The sequence below is a fragment of the Dama dama genome, chromosome 9 (genome assembly GCF_033118175.1).
Source record: "Dama dama isolate Ldn47 chromosome 9, ASM3311817v1, whole genome shotgun sequence".
Taxonomy (NCBI): Eukaryota; Metazoa; Chordata; class Mammalia; order Artiodactyla; family Cervidae; genus Dama; species Dama dama.
This window is the reverse complement of record NC_083689.1, coordinates 71,236,654-71,250,561: the sequence shown is the minus strand read 5'-3', so window position 1 is coordinate 71,250,561 and position 13,908 is coordinate 71,236,654. Positions and strand designations below refer to the sequence as shown.

General features: G+C 37.0%; 1 protein-coding gene across 2 annotated transcripts in view; it reads left to right on the top strand.

The window, feature by feature from the left end:
• Positions 1 to 13,186, top strand: part of SOX30 (SRY-box transcription factor 30) — a 39,094-nt gene extending 25,908 nt beyond the window's left edge. Inside the window, exon 5 of one of the 2 annotated variants that reach the window (XM_061149477.1) lies at positions 12,418 to 13,186. In XM_061149477.1, coding sequence (XP_061005460.1) covers positions 12,418 to 12,799 — 382 coding nt within the window. In that variant the 3' untranslated portion in view covers positions 12,800 to 13,186. The remainder of the gene's footprint in view (positions 1 to 12,417) is intronic. The other variant, XM_061149478.1, reaches the window with a different exon arrangement.
• The last annotated feature ends 722 nt before the right edge of the window (positions 13,187 to 13,908 follow it).

Genomic DNA, 13,908 nt, shown 5'->3' with positions numbered 1-13,908 from the left:
GGCGTGGTGCAGTCCATGGGGTTGCAAAGAGTCAGACACAACTGAGTGACCAAACTGAACTGAACTGATTCTTGCCTTGAGAACCCCATGAACGGCATGGAAAGGCAAAATGGTAGGACACTGAAAGATGAACTCCTCAGGTCGGCAGGTGCCCAGTGTGCTACAGGAGATCAGTAGAGAAATAACTTCAGAATAAATGAAGATATGGAGCCAATGAGAAAACAGCACCTGGTTGTGGATGTGACTGGTGATGGAAGTAAAGTCTAATGCTGTAAGGAGCAATATTGCCTAGGAACCTGGAGTTCATTGGTCCATGAATCAAGGCAATTTGGAAGTAATCACAGGAGGTGGCAAGAGTGAACATTGACACTTTAGGAATCAGTGAACTAAAATGGACTGGAATGGGTGAATTTAACTCAGATGACCATTATATCTACTACTGTGGGCAAGAATCCCTTAGAAGCAATGGAGTAGCCTTCACAGGCAACAAGAAACACCTAACATTATACTTAATGGCAGAGACTGGGGATCAGCAAGATCCAGTTATTATTAAGAATAGGACACAGATGTACATTTTTGTCACTGGTTTAGTCTTGGACAGCTGGACTTCCCCTGTGGCTCAGATGGTAAAGAATCTGCCTGCAACGCAGGAGACCTGTGTTCGATCCCTGGGTTGGGAAGGTCCCCTGGCGAAGGGAAAGGCTACCCACTCCAGTATTCTGGCCTGGAGAATTCCATGGACTGTATAGTCCATGGGTTTGCAAAGAGTCAGACACGACTGAGTGATTTTCACTCTCACTAGCCTAGGACAATTAGACATGATAAAGAAAAGGTATAAAAGGTATCTAGAAAGTATCTAGATTGTAAAAGAAGTAAAATTGTATTTATGTATTACACAATCTTATATACAAGAAATCTTGAGGAATCCACAGAAAAGCTATTACAAGCAACACAAGAATTCAGCAAGTTATCAGGATATAAGACCTCTCTCTCTCTATATATATATAAAAGAATTATATTTCTATACAGTAGCAATGAATAAACAGAAAATGAAATTGAGAAAACAGTTCCATTTACAATAAAATGAAGAGTTAAAAACCTTTGGAATAAATTTAACAGTATAAATCAAAACTTTGAAAAGCATGAAATACCATTGAAGTAGAATGTCACAAAGAGTTGCAGGATGGGGATCTCTAAGAATCTACCTCTTCACTGAAGCAGTAATTACATTGGCAAAAACAGTGTCAGAATCATCTGAAGAGGTGTTTAATGAAGAAAGCTGCTAAATTTTGCTAAGATAGCATTGTGGCATTTTTGCCACAACCATCCCTGTTTATCCTGTTCAGTGATGACAAGGAGATGGTGACTCATGTTCCTCGTGTGACTTGTTGCTATTAGAGGAGGCAATACAGACCTTGTTCTTAAAGAGAGTGTTGTGATTGTGCTTTTTACCTGTCTGGTGACTTCCTGAAGAGTTGGCTCAGGGGGCACCTTAATATGACTCTCCTAAGAACTCCGTTAGAGTTAAGAGAGTGTTGTGATTGTGCTTTTTGACCTGTCTGGTGACTTCCTGAAGAGTTGGCTCAGGGGGCACCTTAATATGACTCTCCTAAGAACTCCGTTAGAGTTAAGAGAGTGTTGTGATTGTGCTTTTTGACCTGTCTGGTGACTTCCTGAAGAGTTGGCTCAGGGGGCACCTTAATATGACTCTCCTAAGAACTCCGTTAGAGTTCTTCTAAGAACTCTCCTAAGAGTTACAAAGAATAGCAAGGAGAGATAAGAAAGCCGTCCTCAGCAATCAATGCAAAGAAATAGAGGAAAACAACAGAATGGGAAAGACTAGAGATCTCTTCAAGAAAATTAGAGATACCAAGGGGACATTTCATGCAAAGATGGGCTCAATAAAGGACAGAAATAGTATGGACCTAACAGAAGCAGAAGATATTAAGAAGAGGTGGCAAGAATACACAAAGAACTATTCAAAAAAGATCTTCACGACCCAGATAATCACGATGGTGTGATCACTCACCTAGAGCCAGACATCCTGGAATGTGAAGTCAAGTGGGCCTTAGAAAGCATCACAGCGAACAAAGCTAGTGGAGGTGATGGAATTCCAGTTGAGCTATTTCAAATCCTAAAAGATGATGCTATGAAAGTGCTGCACTCAATATGCCAGCAAATTTGGAAAACGCAGCAGTGGCCACAGGACTGGAAAACGTTAGTTTCATTCCAATCCCAAAGAAAAGCAAACCCAAAGAATGCTCTAACTACTGCACAATTGCACTCATCTCACATGCTTGTAAAGTAATGCTCAAAATTCTCCAAGCCAGGCTTCAGCAATACGTGAACCGTGAACTTCCAGATGTTCAAGCTGGTTTTAGAAAAGGCAGAGGAACCAGAGATCAAATTGCCAACATCCACTGGATCATCGAGAAAGCAAGAGAGTTCCAGAAAAACATCTATTTCTGCTTTATTGACTATGCCAAAGTCTTTGACTGTGTGGATCGCAATAAACTGTGGAAAATTCTGAAAGAGATGGGCATACCAGACCACCTGAGCTGCCTCTTGAGAAACCTATATGCAGGTCAGGAAGCAACAGTTAGAACTGGACATGGACCAACAGAGTGGTTCCAAATAGGAAAAGGAGTATGTCAAGGCTATATATTGTCACCCTGCTTATTTAACTTATATGCAGAGTACATCATGAGAAACGCTGGGTTGGAAGAAGCACAAGCTGGAATCAAGATTGCCAGGAGAGCTATCAATAAGCTCAGATATGCAGATGACAATTTGGCATCACCCTTATGGCAGAAAGTGAAGCAGAACTAAAGAGCCTCTTGAAGGTGAAAGAGGAGAGTGAATAAGTTGGCTTAAAGCTCAACATTCAGAAAACTAAGATCATGGCATCTGGTCCCATCACCTCATGGGAAATAGATAGGAAAACAGTGGAAGCAGTGTCAGACTTTATTTTTTTGGGCTCCAAAATCACTGCAGATGGTGATTGTAGCCATGAAATTGAAAGACGCTTACTTCTTGGAAGGAAAGTTTTGACCAACCTAGATAGCATATTAAAAAGCAGAGACATTACTCTGCCAACAAAGGTCTGTCTAGTCAAGGCTGTGGTTTTTCCACTGGTCATGTATGGATGTGAAAGTTGGACTGTGAAGAAAGCTGAGCACCAAAGAATTGATGGTTTTGAACTATGGTGTTGGAGAAGACTCTTGAGAGTCCCTTGGACTGCAAGGAGATCCAGCCAGTCCATCCTAGGGGAGATCAGTCCTGGGTGTTCATTGGAAGGACTGATGCTGAATCTGAAACTCCAATACTTTGGCCACCTCATGCGAAGAGTTGACTCACTGGAAAAGACCCTGATGCTGGGAGGGATTGGGGGCAGGAGGAGAAGGGGATGACAGGATGAGATGGCTGGATGGCATCACCAACTCGATGGGCATGAGTTTGAGTAAACTCAGGTAGTTGGTGATGGACAGGGAGGCCTGGCGTGCTGCGATTCATGGGGTCGCAAAGAGTCGGACACGACTGAGCAACTGAACTGAACTGAAGAACTTCCTTAGGGCTGGGATTGCCTCCCAGCTTGTGTCTGTGGAAAATATTGAAAGGTGTATACTATCCATTGCTGCCTGTGTTAAGGGACAACAGACAGGAGAAACAGAAGACAGACTGTAAAAGCCTAGAAGAAATTGGGGAAAAAAATCTTATCTGTAAGAAACTCACTTGTTTATTTAAATAAACATGGTAGTGCTCACTTCGGCATCACATATGCTAAATAAATATGGTATTCACGGAGCAGATTTTAACTTTTTTTTGTTTTGGCCACACCATGTGGCATGTGGAATCTTAGTTCCCTGACCAGAGATTGAGCCTGTGCACCCTGCAGTGAATGTGCAGAATCCTAACCACTGGACCGCCAAGGAATTCCCACAAAGAGACTCACTTTAGACCAATGACACAAATAGGTTGAAAGTGAAAAAACAGGAACAGATAGTCCAGGCAAATAGTAACCAAAAGAGAGCTGAGATGGTTACAATAATATTAAACAAAATAAACTTTACATCAAAAATTGTTACAAGAGACAAAGTCATTACATATTTTGTTTATCTCTTTATTTTGGTTATGCAAGGTCTCAGTTCCTTGACCAGGGATTGAACCCAGGCCACAGCAGTGAAAACCTGGTAACCTAAGCGCTAGGTCACCAGGGAATTCCCATATATTTACTTTAAAACATTAAAAAGATATAGCAATTATAATTAATACATATACGATAATAGTACTCTAAAATATATGAAGCAAAAATTGACAGGATTGAAGGGAAAAATACAGTTATGTAATAATTGTTCAAGACTTACTACTTTATTTTATTTTTTTATTGAGATATAATTGACATATTAGTTTCAGGTGTACAATGTAAATTTTTTTTTCCTTGTGATGAGAATTTTAAGATTTAATCACTTGGAAACTTTCAAAAATACAATTCAGTATTATTAACTGTAGTCACTATGCTCTACATAATATCCCGAGGGCTTACTTACTCTTTAAATAAAAAGTTTGCCTAATGGAACCACCTTTATCCATCTTGCTCACCTCTCACTCCCAATCTGTGGCAACCACCCAACTGTTCTCTATCTATGAGATGGGTTTTTTTGTTTGTTTTGTTTTTGTTTTTAGATTCCTCTTATAAGTGAGACCAAATGGTTTTTGTCTTTCTCTGACTTACTTCACTTAGCATAATGTCCTCAAGGTCCATCCATTTTGTGGCAAATGGCAGCATTTCCTGATAGCACTGTGGTGTTAATTTGTATTTCCCTGATAATAGTGATATTGAGCACCTTTTCTTGGACCTGTTGGCTACCTATATGACTTCTCTGTGGGAAAAAAAAATTGTCTATTTAGATCCTCTGCCCATTTTTAAATGAGGTTTGTTTGGGGTTTTTTTTGCTATTGAGTTATATGAATTCTTCATATATTTTGGATATTAATTTTGTATCAGATGTTTTGTTTGGTTTGCAAATATTTTCTCTCATTTGGTAGGTTGTCTTTTCATTTTGTTGATGGGCTTCCTTTTAATATGAAAGCTTTTCAGTTTGATGTAGTCTATTTGTTAATTTTTGCTTTTGTTGCCTTTGCTGTTAAATCCAAAAAAGCATCGCCAATTCAATGTCAGGAGCTTATTGCCTATATTTTCTTCTAGGAGTTTTAAGGCTCCAGGCCTTATGTTAAAGTCTTTAATCGATTTTGACTGGAGTTTTGTGTATGATATAAGGTAGAGAATTCATTCTTTTGCATTTGGCTGTCTTAATTTTCCAACACCATTTATTGAAGTTACTGTCTTTTCCCCATTGTCTACTTTTGTTAATTAATAGCTATGAATTAATTAGCCATGTAGGCATGGGTTTATTTATAGCTCTCTTTTCTGCTTTGTTGAGCTTATGCGTTTATTTTTATGCCAGTACATACTGTTGCGGTTACTACAGTTTGAAATCAGAGATTGTAATGCCTCTAGCTTTGTTCTTCTTTCTCAAGATTGTTTTGACTATTTACTGTCTTTTGTGTTTCCACAAAAAAATTGGGATGATTTGTTCTATTTCTGTGAAAAATGCCACTGGATTTTAATAGGTTATTTCATTGAATCTGTAGATAGCTTTGGATAATACAGACATTTTAACAATATTATTTTTTCTAATTCATGAGCACAGAATAATTTTTCATTTATTTGTGCTTTTTCCAATTTTTTTCATCAGTGTGTTATAGTTTTCAGTGTATACGTCTTTCACACCCTTGGTTAAATTTATTTCTAGGTATTTTATTCTTTTTGTTGCAATTGTAAATGGGCTTGATTTTCTTAATTTCTTTTTCTGGGCTGTTGTTAGTGTATAGGAATGCCACTGATTTTTGCATATTGATTTTGTATCCTGCAGCTTTACTCAGTTCACTAATTAATTCTAACAGGTGTTTTTTGTTTTTTTTTTTGGTTGAGTTTTTAGGGTTTCCTTGATATATTAATTATTATGCCATTTGCAGATAGAGACAGTCTTACTTCCTTGTTTCCAATATGAATTCTTTGTATTTCTTTTACTTACCTAACTGCCCAGGCTAGGGCTTTTGGTACTATGTTGAATAAAAAGTATGAAGAGTAGGCATCCATGTTTTGTTCCTGATTTTAGAGGAAAAACTTTAAACTATTAACCATTGGGTATGATATTAGCTATGAATACTTTATATAATAATGGAAGATCATTCATCTAAAAATGGATGAAGGGCAAAAAGGAAATAGAAGACTCTATGAATCAACTAGATTTAACAGATATATATGTTCTGCACCCAACAAGAGGCTATAGATTCTTAACAAGTGAAAATGGTATATCCTGTAGGATATGCCATATGTTAGATCACAAAACGAGTCTCAGAAATTTTTTAAAGTTTGAAACCATACAGAGTTTCTTTTCCAGCTATGATGGAATGAAACTAGTCATCAATAACAGAAAGAAAAACTGGAAAATTGACAAATATTGGAAATTAAACAGCACACTCTTAAACAGCCAATTGGTCATATAAGACATCATAAGGAAAATTAGGAAATACATTGAGATGAATGAAAACAGAACATACCCAAAGAAATGATAACAATACTGACAAACTTTTATAGCTAAGCTAAGAAAAAAAGAGAGAAGACATAAGTTACTAAATCTATAGTAATAAAATCTATAGAAATGAAATCAGGTACATTATCCTGATCTCATAGAAATAAAAATGATTATAGGATAATAATTATAGAATAATTGTACACCAAGTTAGATGACCTAGATGAAATGGACAAGCACATGAATTACCAAAACTGCCTCAAGAAGAGATAGAAAATCTGAACCAGACTTATCAAGAAATAAGTCTTGACCAAATATATCAAGAGATTGAATATATCAAGAGATTGAATCAGTAATTAAAAACCTCCCAACAAAGATAAACCCTGGACTAGATATCTTCACTGGTGAATTCTACTAAAGTTTTAAAGAAGAATTAACACTAATCATGCTCATAGTCCTCCAAAATATATAAAAGGGAATGATTCTAAGGCCAGCATTACTCTGTTACCAAAGCCAGGAAAAGACATCACAAGAAAGAATATTGCAGGTCAAAATGCCTTTTGGATATAAACATATGACCAACAAAATACTAGTAAGCTAAATCCAGCAGTGTATTAAAAGGATTATATGCCATGACCAAGTGGGATTTCCCTCAAGAATTCTAAGTGTGGTTTAATATCAGAAAATCAATCAGTGTCATATTCAATACACTTCATTAGAACAATGAATGAGCAAAACCACCCGATCATCTCAATTGATGCCGAAAAAGCATCTGATAAAATCCAGCACCTTTTCAGCTAGCCTGAATAGCTCAGTTAGGAGAGCGTTAGACTGAAAATCCAACACCTTTTCATGATAAAAATTAATTCCTGATTTCAAAACTTACTCAGCAAAATAGGAATAGAAGTTCTTCTATATGATAAAAGATATTTATCAAAAAACTGATAATTAACATTATACTCAATGATGAAGGCCCAAAGCTTTCCTCTGTAATTTGGGGAACAAGATAAGGATGTCTGCTTTTACCACTGCTGTTCAACGTGGTACTGGAAGTTCCAGCCAGAACAATTAGGCAAGAAAAAAAAAAACATTCAAATTAAAGACATTAATTCAAAATTACCTCTTTTCACACATGATCCTATATATGGATAATCTTATAAATAGAAAGTCCTAAAAAATACACAAAAATTTATTAGAGTGAATGAATGAATTCAGCAAAGTTTCAGGGGGTAAGATCAATTTACAAAATTCAGTTGTATTTTTGTACACTAGCAGTAAGCACACCAAAAAAGAAATTGAGAATGCAATTACTTTTTATAGTAGCATCAAAAAGAGTAAAATATAGAGGAATAAATCTCACCAAGGAAGTACAAAACTTGTAAACTGAAATCCTTAAAACACTGAAATAAACTGAAGTAAATGGGAAGGTATTCATGTATATGCATTGACAGACTTATTATTAAGATGACAATACTTCCCAAAAGGATTTGCAAAATCAATACAATCCTTTTCAAAATCCCAATGACTTTTTTGCAGAAATGGAAAAGCTGATTCTGAAATTTATATGGAATTTTAAGGGATCTGGAATAGTAAAAAACCATCTTAAAAAAGGAAAACAAAGATAGAGGACTCACAATTCTTTGCTTCAAATTCCACAATGCTATTAATACTTAGTGTCAAAAAATGTGTTATCAATAGGATGAGGGGACAAGCCACAGACTAGGAGAAAATATTTCTGAAAGATGTATCTGATAAAGGACTGTTATCTAAATATACAAAGAACTCTGAAAACTCAATAATAAGAAAATGAACAACCCAATTAAAAATGGACAAAAGACCTCATCAGGTACCTCAGCAGAGAACATAAAAAGATGACAAGCATAGAAAAGATGCTCCACATCATGTATCATTAGGGAATTGCAAATTTCAACAACACTGAGTTATCACTATGGTAGTGCTTTCCCCACTACACCATGATGCAGACACTTCTGCAGTTATTCATTTTCATCTATGTAACCTTTTAGGATTATTCTTGTCTTTGTTCTCCAGATATAATACTAACTTGTTTTACCACACCAATATAGCCATGTGATGTTTGCATTACAGCACACTTTAGCACATATCAAGTATATTCTACTTGGATTTTAGATTTTTTTTAATTACTAAATCTTGTGATTTGGTGTCTTGCCTATACTGAGTCCTGAAAGACTAGTTCGTTGGTGAATTGTTTCTAGCTGAAGAGAAGAAGACTTTGTGGAGGAAGTTGATTTGAGTCCCCCCTTGTAGTATTTGTTAGTTGTTCAGTTGTGTCTGATTCTTTGAGACCCCCATAGACTGTAGCCTGTCGGACTCCTCTGTCCATGAAATTCTCCAGGCAAGGAAACTGGAGTGGGTTGCCATTTCTTTCTCCAGGGGATCTTCCTGACCCAGGGATTGAACCTGGGTATCCTGCATTGTGGAAAGATTCTTTACTGTCTGAGCCACAAGGGAAGCCCGGAGGTTCGTGACATGTGCAGGAGGCAGTCATCAAGACCATCCTTAAGAAAAAGAAATGCAAAAAGGCAAAATGGTTGTCTGATGAGGCCTTACAAATAGATATGAAAAGAAGAGAAGGGAAAAGCAAAGGAGAAAAGGAAAGATATACCCATTTGAATGCAGAGTTCCAAAGAATAGCAAGGAGAGATAAGAAAGCCTTCCTCAGTGATCAATGCAAAGAAATAGAGGAAAACAATAGAATGGGAAAGACTAGAGATCTCTTCAAGAAAATTAGAGATACCAAGGGAACTTTTCATGCAAAGATGGAGACAATAAAGGATAGAAATGGTATGGACCTAACAGAAGCAGAAGATATTAAGAAGAGGTGTCAAGAATACACAAGAACTGTACAAAAAAGATTTTCATGACCCAGATAATCACAATGCTGTGATCACTCTCACTCACCTGAAATTTGAAGTCAAGTGGGCCTTAGGAAGCATCACTATAAACAAAGCTAGCGGAGGTGATGGAATTGCAGTTGAGCTATTTCAGATCTTAAAAGATGATGCTGTGAAAGTGCTACACTCAATATACCAGCAAATTTGGAAAACTCAGTAATGGCCACAGGGCTGGAAAAGGTCAGTTTTCATTCCAATCCCAAAGAATGACAATGCCAAAGAATGCTCAAACTACCGCACAGTTGCACTCATCTCACACGCTAGCAAAGTAATGCTTGAAATTCTCCAAGCCAGGCTTCACAGTTCATGAACCATGAACTTCCAGATGTTCAAGTTGGATTTAGAAAAGGCAGAGGAACCAGAGATCAAATTGTCAACATCGTTGGATCATTGAAAAAGCAAGAAAGTTCCAGAAAAATGTCTACTTCTGCTTTATTGACTACCCTAAAGCCTTTAACAGTGTGGATCATAACAAACTGTGGAAAATTCCTTAAGAGATGAGAATACCAGACCACCTGACCTGCCTTCTGAGAAATCTGTATGCAGGTCAAGAAGCCACAATTAAAATGGGACATGGAACAACAAACTGGTTCCAAATCTGGAAAGTAGTACGTCAAGGCTGTATATTGTCACCCTGCTCATTTGACTTATATGCAGAGTACATCATGAGAAATGCTAGGCTGGATGAAGCACAAGCTGGAATCAAGATTGCCGGGAGAAATATCAATAACCTCAAATATGCAGATACCACCATTATGGCAGAAAGCAAAGAAGAACTAAAGAGCCTCTTGATGAAAGGGAAAGAGAAGAGTGAAAAAGTTGGCTTAAAACTCAACATTCAGAAAACTAAGATCATGGCATCCGGTCCCATCACTTCATGCGAAATAGATGGGGAAGCAGTGAAAACAGTGACAGACTTTTTTTTCTTGGGCTCCATAATCACTGCAGATGGTAACTGCAGCCATGAAATTAAAAGACGCTTACTTGGAAGAAAAGTTATGACGAACCTAGACAGCATATTCAAAAGCAGAGACATTACTTTGCCAACAAATGTCCGTCTAGTCAAAGCTATAGTTTTTCCAGTAGGCATGTATGTATGTGAGACTTGGACTATAAAGAAAGCTGAGTGCCAAAGAATTGATGCTTTTGAACTGTGGTGTTGGAGAAGACTCTTGAGAGTCTCTTAGACAGCAAGAAGGTCCAACCAGTCCATCCTAAAGGAAATCAGTCCTGATTATTCATTGGAAGGACTGATGCTGAAGCTGAAACTCCAATACTTTGGCTACCTGATGCGAAGAACTGACTCATTTGAAAAGACTCTAATACTGGGAAAGAATGAAGGCGGGAAGAGAAGGGGACAACAAAGGATGAGATGGTTGGATGGCACCACCGTCTCAATGGACATGAGTTTGAGTAAACTCTGGGAGTTAGTGATTCACAGGGAGGCCTGGCGTGCTGCAGTCCGTGGGGTTGCAAAGAGTCAGACATGACTGAGGGACTGAACTTTGTGGAATATTTGTGGAATATGAAGTATTTGTGGAATGGAGATGGAGAGACATAAAGGTGGAAGAACTAAGGAGCTAAGTCATAGTATTAATAACTTCCAGTGCTATGCATTCAGTACATATATATTAAATTAAAATGCCTGAATGAGGATATGGTAGTAAGAATGGAAATGTGAAACATTTCAGAAGCTATGCTTCATATTTGTAATATTGATCCTGGGTAAAGTCTCTAGCACTTGAAGATTTGGGTTAAAACACCACCACTGAAGAAACCCTGTATTTCCAAAGAATTTGAGATTGTAGTCTATTAGTTGTACTTACATTTTTAAAGGGAAGGAAACAAAGTTAACCTTTAAAAGAGAAGTGGGAGCATGAAATGAAACACCCAGCTTGTCTTGGGTTTTGTTAATGAGCATGGTAATTATACTTATATTATCTGTCACTCCTGGAGGAGGAAATGGCAGCCCACTCCGGTATCCTTGCCTGGAGAATTTGTGGAGAGTTGGGCTATATATATAGTCCATGATGTCACAGTCAGACACTATGGCACGAATTATGCTTATCTGTCACTAGATGGAGTCCATGAGTCCAGGCAAATTTTGGATAGACTTTTCTGTATATCTCTTCCTATGATTCCTGTTTTGTGCCTTTGAAGTGGAGAGTAATACTTTTTAAAAAACATTGACAAGTAAAATCGAATGGCAGAATTTTAGATTTGCTTAAAAGAATAACCTTTGGTTTGTAAAACAGCAAAATAATCTTTTCAATTCTTCATATCCCCATTCTCCAAATTTTTATTTTTTGAGAAACAGTCTGAAAAATTAGTTTAATATCAGTTCTAAGTCATTCTAGTATTGAGTGTTTTTAATATAATTCATTACTGAATGTGAATTTAAAAGTTAAATTGTTATCCTCTGAGTGCCCTCCCTCCACCCCCAAGAATTCTTGGCTTCAAGCAGTTTCACATTTCCCCCAGCATAAGGTTTATTTCAGATAGTAGTAAGAACAATTGTTACACTGCTTACCAAGTGTGAGTTTTTAAGCAAGCACAACAGGTGCCTGCATTTCTAAAACCTTACATGGCATAAAGCATTGTGAGAGAAAGGATCTGATAACTGTTAATAATTTTTCTTTTATCCAGGCTACCAAAAGATAAGAAGTCTGAGGCTGATGAGAGATAATAGTTACAAGCTTACTTTGCCAATTATTTCATGTTAGGACTAGGCAACATGTGGATGAATACATGAAGTGGTTGCAAAAAGTTAACCTTGGGAGCTCTGTAGGCTCCAAAGATGATGTAGTTAAACTTGCTCAGTTAATCTGCACACAAGACAACATGTGGGCAATGTATGATATAATTCCTTTTTTGTCTTTCTGCTACAGCACGTGCCCTTACAGTCGGCCTCCCTTTGGCTATGGAAATTTTCCAAGTTCAATGCCAGAATGCCTTGGTTATTATGAAGACAGGTACCAAAAACACGAGGCTATGTTTTCAGCTTTAAATAGAGACTATCCTTTTAGAGACTACCCAGATGAACGCGCTCACAGCGAAGATTCTCGAAGTTGTGAGAACATGGATGGGACTTCTTGCTATAACAGTCATAGCCACAGTGGGGAAGAATACTTAAATCCTGTGCCTCAGCTGGACATTGGAGCCTTGGAGAATGTCTTCACAGCTCCGACATCAACTCCCTCTAGTATCCAGCAAGTCAATGTCACTGACAGTGATGAGGAGGAAGAAGAAAAAGTGCTCAGGAATTTATAATTTTAAAACAAATATGCACAGAAAATAAACATTTCTTAAAATATATTCTGGGTCACTTGGTGTGAGAAAAAAAAGCCTAGAATGCTCTGCTGAGAGTTTTCAGCCATGATTTGAGGAGTCAAAACCAAATGTAATTTATGCCTTCATAAAGTTTTGATTAGTGAAACTGGAGTCTGATGTTTCATCATAGGAATATTTAAGATATGAAGTAGTTTATTTTTATGGCTGAAATTTGCATCAGCATATATTATCATTACTTTATCTTGGAATGTGCAAAATACCAAATCCTTACAATTATATGTGAGAGGAAAGGGAGTGTATAATCTGTCATAAGTGTAATTTGTAGTTTATCTCAGGACGCCTTTACTTTTCTTTATATGATTTTTTTTGTTTGGTGTTAATGTAATACTTATGGATATTTCAGTTTTTGTGTAACATTTTGAAAATATTTTGATAACTTTTAGTAGTAAATTGGGACTCAGTTACTAAATTTAATTTACACTAATAACCAATTATAAGTTGCAAATGTGTTTTAATGGAACCTGAGGAATTCCTTCAGCTAAATTAGTCATTTCTGTTCCTAAACATTTTCATCATCTTTTTTGGATATATTTCCATTTGGTGTGCATTGTTCTACTTGTGTTATAATTAAATAAATGTAGAGAAAATTGTTCTTGTTGGATGTTTTCTGTTTAGGGGATAGACATAAGCCAGACGAGTGTTTTTCAGATGAGAATGGTGTCCATACCACATGCATATCTTTATTTTTACTTAATAGTCTCTAGAATCGTACAGATCCTATTAGCTTACTTGAAGCTGCATCAGCAAAGATGGTGTGCACATATTCTGATGCCGTTTCCAGACTCTTTAAAAATTGTCCTATGACTTAAGCACTCCCCTCAATGGAAGAGCTCTTCCAAATTTGGTTCAGGCAGTTGTCTTTAAAACCATAGAGTTTATTTAAGAGCATGTGGGATTTGTTTAATTCACAATGAGCAAAAGAATTCTGTTTGCAGTGTGACCTCTTGGTAAATACCCATTTATGAACAGAGAGAAACATTAGAACTGGATCAGAACCACCAGAGTTGGGATCAGGGTAGAAAAGATAT